Source organism: Hevea brasiliensis, chromosome 14 (assembly GCF_030052815.1).
Source record: "Hevea brasiliensis isolate MT/VB/25A 57/8 chromosome 14, ASM3005281v1, whole genome shotgun sequence".
Taxonomy (NCBI): Eukaryota; Viridiplantae; Streptophyta; class Magnoliopsida; order Malpighiales; family Euphorbiaceae; genus Hevea; species Hevea brasiliensis.
The window spans coordinates 84,506,866-84,515,881 of record NC_079506.1 but is presented as its reverse complement, the minus strand read 5'-3'; the positions used below and the strand labels follow the sequence as shown (position 1 = coordinate 84,515,881).

Here is a 9,016-nt window from a genome sequence, read left to right as displayed (position 1 = left end):
TAAATAATGAAAATTTATTTAATACAATTATTGTATATATAATCAGATTTTTTCTTACATAAACTCAATTTACGTTGAATTTAAAATAGAAGATATATGATAACATTCACACGTTAAATATATAAATTTCACATATTTATATTTTGATTTTATAATGAATTAGATCTTAAAAAAAATTTCTGATATAATAAATACACTGACTATTAATTACATGGGAGCTATGTGATATCTAAGATTAATTATTGTAATACAAAGGTTGTACATGGAAGTATTATATTATCTAAGATTTTTCATAAAGATCCCTTAGGTATTTACTTCTCCCTTCATGGAAACTTGGATATGGGTATCAAAGCTAAGAAGTTGATGAAAACTGAAAACCACAGAACAAGAATTTGAGGGAGAATTGGCCCAAATACCCTTCTTATGTTAACCATAATTTTCTTTCTTTCGAAGTTTCTTCTGAAAAAAGCAAGAAATTGATATCGTATTCACAATGAAACCCTACCTCTAATAATCCTGAAAACAGACAAAACTGGCAAAAAATTGGATATCACAAACTATTCATTCACCCTGTCTTCAATTCCCTCGTCTTTGTCATTAATTAAAAAAAAAGGAAAAATAATTCAAAAACACAAAGGAACAGAATGGTGTTTTATTTCTAAGCTTTTTGTGGTAACAAAACTAGCAAGATTTTAGTGGGAAACAGACCACCTTAATTGCTGACCTCAGAACGCTGTTGAGGACTCAAGCTCTAAGCTACTGTCCTTGCTCCACGTGGCATTGAGGCAATCTTGATTGTGTGGCCGTTAGGAATTTGAAAGCTAATCCTCAAAGAAAATAATTTCTGTTCACTCAAAAAAACTGCTATAAGTCTCATATTCAGTCCTCTCTTCTCTGCTGAAAGATCATTCTGCACCTTTTCTTGCTTAATTAATCACCGCCATTTTACCATGGCTGCCACTATCTCCACCGTTGGAGCTGTCAGCCGGGCACCGGTATTCTTTATCTTCCCGGCTTTTCTATGCTCTTTAATCGTCATCTCCACCTACTTTAGAATTCTTCAATCTTGTAGCTTTTATGGTCTTGATAATATCCAATGTAGCTCCTACTTTAATATTCTTTATGATGTTATTTGCCTCTTTTCACTTCTGGGTATCGTATAAGAGAAGAGTTACTTCATATGCTTTTGTATGTATGCATATAAAGAGTAGGGATGCTTGAATTTTTTTTACCAACTGAACAAAAAGAAGGAATATCATCTGTTTAGCCGATTTTAATTAGATTTAAATCGACGCTTATTTAGTTGAATTTAGTTTAAATATATGCTTGTGTGTAACTTTGGCTATAGATTGAAAATTAGACTTGGATTATTAGCACCTGAAGTTGAAAGCTTAATATAGTTCAGCTACTGAATGGGTTTTAATTATTCATTAAGAAGAATACTAGCGTGTGCTACACTTGAATAGAAAAAATGTTAGAACTTGTTATTGGGCGTATATATATGTGTGTGTGTTTGTGATTGAGTCTAAAGAGTTGAATATGTGATGTAGCTGGCCTTGAATGGCTCTAATGCTGGGTCATCAGTCCCAACTTCTGCTTTCTTGGGCAGCAGTTTGAAGAAAGTGAGCTCAAGGTTCACAAACTCCAAGGTTCCATCAGGGAGCTTCAAGGTTGTTGCAGAGTATGATGAGCAGAAGCAGACGGACAAGGACAGATGGGGAGGCCTTGTTACTGACCAATCTGATGACCAACAAGATATCACCAGAGGAAAGGGTATGGTGGACCCTCTCTTCCAAGCCCCCATGGGAACTGGAACCCACCACCCTGTTATGAGTTCTTATGAATACATCAGCACTGGGCTTCGTCAGTAAGTGATTTTTACATTTCTTTCGCACCTTAAATAATCTCTTAGCTTTAGCTCAATGTTATTGGAATTATCTTCAATTTGAACTCAAGCCGAAGCCAAATTAGAAAAAAAAAAATCTTATATATAGAAACGTGAACCTTTCTAATTGAAGTTAGTGGCTGTGCGTTGTAGGTACAACTTGGACAACAACATGGATGGTTTCTACATTGCTCCTGCTTTCATGGACAAGCTTGTTGTTCACATTACCAAGAACTTCATGACCCTGCCAAACATCAAGGTATAATTTAATACCCTATTCCTTCTCTTTTCTTATATAGTCATAAGTTTAATTGAACCCTCTGCAATATTTAAGTATATATTGAACAAAATCTCTTTCTTTGTCTCAGGTTCCTCTCATTTTGGGTATCTGGGGAGGCAAGGGTCAAGGAAAATCCTTCCAATGCGAGCTTGTCTTTGCCAAGATGGGAATTAAGTGAGTTCATGCCTTGTTGTTTAGTAATAATAGAATAAAATACAGGAACCTGTTTTGACTGTTTCTTCATATGATACACATTTCAGCCCAATCATGATGAGTGCCGGAGAATTGGAAAGTGGAAACGCCGGTGAACCCGCCAAGCTCATCAGGCAAAGGTACCGTGAGGCAGCTGATATAATCAAGAAGAAGGGAAAAATGTGCTGCCTCTTCATCAACGATCTTGATGCTGGAGCTGGGAGGCTTGGAGGAACTACACAATACACTGTCAACAACCAAATGGTGAATGCTACCCTCATGAACATTGCTGATAACCCAACAAACGTGCAACTTCCTGGTATGTACAACAAGGAGGAGAATCCCCGTGTCCCTATCATTGTCACCGGTAACGATTTCTCTACATTGTACGCTCCTCTTATCCGTGACGGTCGTATGGAGAAATTCTACTGGGCACCTACCAGGGAAGATAGAATTGGTGTCTGCACTGGAATTTTCAGAACTGATGGTGTTGCTCTAGAAGACATTGTCAAGCTTGTTGACGCCTTCCCGGGACAATCCATTGGTAAGTTCTATCTTCAGGACTGCAAAATCTCAAGTTTCATTGTGATTCTACGTTTAACTTGCTGGAATGATGAGTGTGTAAATATGGTGTGTACATTTTGCAGATTTCTTCGGTGCTGTGAGGGCAAGAGTTTACGATGATGAAGTGAGGAAGTGGATTTCAGGCGTAGGAGTGCAGACCATTGGGAAGAAACTTGTGAACTCAAGAGAAGGACCCCCAAAATTCGAACAGCCAAAGATGACCCTGGACAAGCTCCTTGAGTACGGACAGATGCTTGTCCAAGAGCAAGAGAATGTTAAGAGAGTCCAATTGGCTGACAAGTACTTGAATGAGGCTGCTCTTGGTGACGCCAACCAGGATTCCATTGATAGAGGAACTTTCCACGGTTAGCTCCCTTCATCCTATTAAAGGCCTTGATGGGTGGTTTGTGTCCACAGTCCTACAAGATCATTCTATATCTGGATCACCCAAGAGTCTCCTTAAGCTTTTTCCTTCTTCTTATTCTTGCAGGTCAAGCTGCCCAGCAAGTACATATACCAGTTCCTGAAGGTTGCACTGATCCGGTTGCTGCAAACTTTGACCCAACTGCTAGGAGTGATGATGGAAGCTGCCTTTATTAGTTGTAGTCCTTTTTATTTGAATTTTTTTTATGTTGTCCTGTGGAAGGATAAGCACTTTCCAACTGATGTGGAAATAATTTCCTTTTGTCTTAAATGGATTGTTATCCTCTAATTTTGTGTGATTATTACAATATTCAATCTTAAAAGAGTGCTTTGTTTCCTACCACCAACTTCAGTTAGTCTCTTGTTATTACCACTTCTTTTTCTCCGAAAAAAAAAAAAAGAAATCTTTTTGAGGTCATTTTATTTTGCAAAACAAGCTATATAATCTTATAATAATCATAATGTCAATGAAATTTTTTTTATAAAAAAATATTTTTTTAATTGGAAGTAGAATAAAAAATAGTACAAATCAAAATATTATATTTTTATTTAAGTGAAATTAACAACTTATAAAAAAAATAATACTAAAAATTTGAAATATTTAATAATATTGACAGAGCATATTAGTTAATCGATAAGTAAGCTACACACTCTACTTTTTAATTTCATGATTTTTTATAAATTTTATTAAATATATAATAAATTTAAAATATAAAATATATTATGAGATTTAATTATTAAATATATAAATTTATATATTTATATTTTAAATTTATAATAGAGCAAATTTAAGAAAATATTTTCCTTAATTTAAAAAGTAAAGGCATGTTGTTCAAAGTTTCATATTTGGATTGGGCTCACCACAGCCCATGTGACTCAATTTATGGGATAACAGTGGAGAGAGATTTTGATTATATGATTTCTATCTACAATAAGTCAATTGTTTTCAACTAACCATAATAAACTCAAATATTATATGCTATGTACAAAAATAAGCAAGAACGTCATTAATTTGATTGAAATTGAGTTAATAATTAAAGGATTAAATAATAATTTCTTTTTTTTTTTTAAATAATTGTAATGTCTACTTTTTATTTACTAAAAGGTTTAATGATAAAAATTAAATTTTTAATAATTTTATTTTAATTTGAAAATTAATTGTAAAAATGGTAAAAAAAATATAATTTTTTAATTGTAGAACTCATGTATGAAACTACAATTTTTTAAAAAATAATATAAATTATAATTATATGAGTTTTATAATTTATTTAGTCTAATAAGCTATCATGCAAGTGCTGACAATTTTATATTAGCTTTAAAATCAAAACAAAATTACTAAAATTAAAAAATAAAATATAATTGGAAAACTTAACAAAAGATTTTTCATTTTTTTTTTTAACCATTACGCTTTACTAAAATCATCTTGATATGTTAAATAATGAGTGGATGAAGAAGTGGAATTTAGGAATTGATACGTCTCTACCTATATATATATATATATAGAGAGAGAGAGAGAGAGAGAGAGAATAGAATCTCCACCATTTATTCTTTAGTCGTTGGAGTAGCTGACTTCATATAGATAAATTTTACCCCACATATCACCTTGAAAAGGAGATTAATACTATAATAGGTTTTATTTGGTCGATGTTTGTTTTAATTTATAAATCAATTAAATCAATTTATAAATTTTATAAATAAATTTACTTTGTGTATAATTTTTTTTAATTTATAAGTTATAAATTAAAAAAAAATTAAGTTAAAAGAGATTAGTTATGATATTTATAAGTTATTTAATTTAATTAAATATTTTATTATATTATTTTTATTTAATTTTTATAATTTTATTATATATCTTATTTAATATTATTTTTTTATAAAATATATTAATTATTTATCATTCACATATAAAACACTTTAATTAACACGTAATGACTTAAAATTTTAAATATATATAAGTTTAAATATCTTATAAATATTTATTATTTATAAATTAATTTTTATAAGTCAAATTAAATATTTTTTAATTTTATTAAATTAATTATTTATACTAACTTTGTTTTTTCAAAAATCAGGAGAAAAGCTTCCATACTTCACTTCAATGGATTTTATTTTGATGGATTTACATAAAAGTGGTGGAAATGTCAAGAAAGTGGAAAAGATATTAATACTTTTTATTACGAGCCTTTAATTAAGACCAACCCACTTTGCGTTAAAGGATTGCTAAACTAAGTTCTCCTCGTTTAAGTCCAAATTAGGAGTACAAGGACACAAAGTGCCTGCACAAAGGATCGGATTTAGATATTTAATTTTTAATTCCTAGTTGATGTATTAAATGTCAAGAAACTGGAAAAGATTCCCTTCTTATTCTTAAAAATATTATTATAAATATATTTATAATATATAATTAAATTTAAATTTAATATATTTTAATAAATAAAATTTAAAAATATTAAAATAATAATATCAAATTATTTTTTTATAATATTTTTAAAACTATTTTTCTATAAGAAAAATCTAATTCTCAATCTCCAATAAGCTTTTTAGTCTATGTCCACACGAGAGTATCCTAATTTATCCGAGAGATTATAAGATGTATATATATCATCTTTTATAATTATATAAAATTTATTCTATATATTATAATAAGAGTTTATTTTTTTTTTATAAGAGATAATACTATTTTTATATGCATTAAAGGTATTTAATAATCTTTTAATTTATTAAAACTAAGATGCTACTTTGTCCCTTATATTTGCACAACTTTTTAATTTTAATTTAGGTAATACCTGGCTAGTTGTGTTTAAATAAAAAGAAAAGCTTTGGGTGTCGTATTGTTCTAAGCATCAACCAACTTTTATGAGAAATTTTAGTACAAAGCCACTTTTTATTTATCATTTAATTTTCGAGTGTAGTGATGGCCACGTCTTAGTGTTTGGCACCATTTTGACTTTGCATTTTACAAAATTATTATTATTATTATTTAAAATATTTTTTATATTACAGATAAGATAGTATTAAAGACTAGTATCGCTCCATTATTACAACTGTCAATATTTTAATAAATTTTAAAATATTTTAAAATTATTTATTCTAAAGCGATGCTTTTTTTAAATTATTTAAAAAAATTTAATTTCAATACACGATAAGTTAATTCAATAATATCTTTAATAACAGTTCATAAAAAAAAAACTAATATTTGCCTATGATTTATCAAATCAGGTCACTTTATTTTTTAAAAATGAGTTATTAATCAATTTAAATTGAGTAAGCTAAATTTTAATTTTATCTTAAAAATAAATTTAAGGGGATAAAAACTAATTTAAGTAGAAAATATTTATTTAAATCTTATATATAACTCAAACACTTAATGTAATATAATACACTTTTATATATAAATATCTAATATCATGTAGAAAAAATAAATTAAGCTTAACTCCATCTCAAAAGTTAACTAGATGAGAGAAAGTTTGTTCGTGATTTATATATTGCTTAAATATCTTATCTAAAATTAATATGAGACAATATATTAAAGTAAAATTTAATATAAAATATTTTTTCATTATTAAGTTATGTCAAAATTAATATATATTTTCAATAGATTAATTTTTATATTTTGACTTTATCAAATTAAAATTTTTTTTTTTATCCATATTTGCAAAAATAGAGTATTTTCTTTTTCAATTTAATGGAGTTAAAATATATAAAGACTAAATTATTGACCTTTAAAAAGTTGAGAGATATATGGATTAATTTTGACATAATTGGAAAACAAAAAAAATAATTTTATATTTAATGATATTTTACACATTCCCTAGGCAATTAATGAAATCGATAGAAAATTAAATAAAGAAACTTTTTTAATTTAAGAGAATTAAAATATAAGAATTAAATAATTAATTTTTAAAATCGGATTAAATATACAGTCAATTATATAAAAATGGCTGAAAAATTAACCAGTGTAGAGATGGATCGAAGCTTTGGTGTGGATCTCAGTCGTAGCTTCCATGACAAGAAGAAGATTTCTTAAAGAGGATACATATTCGAAATCAAATTCGTCTGAAGCATTAAACCACTTGGGATACGATCATTGCTTACGTGTGCATGTGCATGTCCATTACATAAGCTCTTACGTAAGTGTTTGTCAACTTAAATGCCACAAACCTACATTTTTAACCTTGCACTTTACATCAAGCAACTTCTTTTGTCTTTCTCCTTTATTAATCTACATCCATATGTAATTAAGTTCCAATTTCTACATTTTGTCCAATCTTGTTTAGCTAATTTTAACCAATCAAACTAACAAATTTAGTTGCCTCTTCCTCTAAATTTTCTCTCTTCTTTTTCTCAATAAATTCTTTAATGTGATCACTAATAAATATTTTCACTGGTGATTATATCTTTTTTTTTTATGTTTATTTTATATTTTTTTAATAATTTTTATATATGTATCTTTTTTGAACATATCTATATTTATCCTTAGATCTATTATTATTATTGATAAATTTAAATTTTATCTCATCTTCTAAGAGAATTTATTGTTTTCTTTCATATGAAGATTTGGTAATCCTCATTTATGAGGATTTGTTGTTACTTCTTTTGTGTTTTTTTATATTTAAGATTTTTTTTATTATGAAGTTATTAGATATTTTGATTTATTAATTGGGTAGAATAATATAATATGAAGTATATATTTTTTCTTCATAAAGCTATTAAAATTTGATGGCTTCTAAATTAAACTCGTAAGAAAATTGTAAAATTAAATAATGATAGATTAATATCGAATATAGCTTACTTATCACTAAATGATAAAATTAAATACTTTATTAATATATAATCAATATTATAAATTATAGATGCTATTATATTATATATGTGATTTATCTTAAATTTTATTATATAAAATTATAATAGTATAAAATTTTACTTTTTATATTTATATTCAGCCTCCGTTTATGAAAGCTCGATCTTAAACCAATCGTAATAGAACAGTCCGATTTAAACACATTCATTGGTTTTGGTTTTGAGGCGAACCCATTTTTGGCAGCAGCTCACAGCATAGGAAAAGGAGAGGTTGCTTCCTGGTGAGAAAGATAAAAAGAGAGACAGGACTTTTTACAGCCACATGGTGGCGGTGGCGGTGGGGTGGAGCCCCACAAAAATCTAGACAATGCCAACGCGATTTTATACACTTGTTAAAACGTGTTGTCGTTCAATGCATGGACGATATCCCGCACCTTCCATCTAAAGGGTCCCATCGGATTAACATTCCTTCTGTAGGAGAAATTATTGGGTAAAGTCGTAATTTTACGTCGACATTTAATATAAAGTAATAAATTAATAATTAATTATTACAGATATAATTATAATTTTTCAAAAAAATTATTAAATTCATTATAATTAATTTACAAATTAAATATAACTAAATTAAGTAAATATTATTCGAATCTTTTGACCTCGATATAATGTGGTATATTATTGCACATGTGGATTATATAATTGCTATAATTTCTTCATATTTTCATTTAGTTATTTAAGGAAAATTAAAGGATTGAACTAGTTTTTTTTTAAGAAATAAAGAGAATTTTTTGAGATAAAAATACGTAAAATTTATATATTTAATAAGTAAATTTTATCATATATTTTATATTTTAAATTCATATAAATTAGGTTTT

The 9,016-nt window shown here is 27.9% G+C and overlaps 1 protein-coding gene across 1 annotated transcript; it reads left to right on the top strand.

The window, feature by feature from the left end:
* Positions 1-800: 800 nt before the first annotated feature.
* On the top strand, positions 801-3,687 carry LOC110642608 (ribulose bisphosphate carboxylase/oxygenase activase, chloroplastic). The gene is made up of 7 exons (XM_021794710.2): positions 801-995; positions 1,551-1,867; positions 2,039-2,144; positions 2,254-2,339; positions 2,426-2,901; positions 3,005-3,286; positions 3,412-3,687. The coding sequence occupies exons 1-7, from the start codon at positions 951-953 to the stop codon at positions 3,519-3,521; spliced, it is 1,422 nt and encodes a 473-aa protein (XP_021650402.2). The 5' UTR covers positions 801-950; the 3' UTR covers positions 3,522-3,687.
* The last annotated feature ends 5,329 nt before the right edge of the window (positions 3,688-9,016 follow it).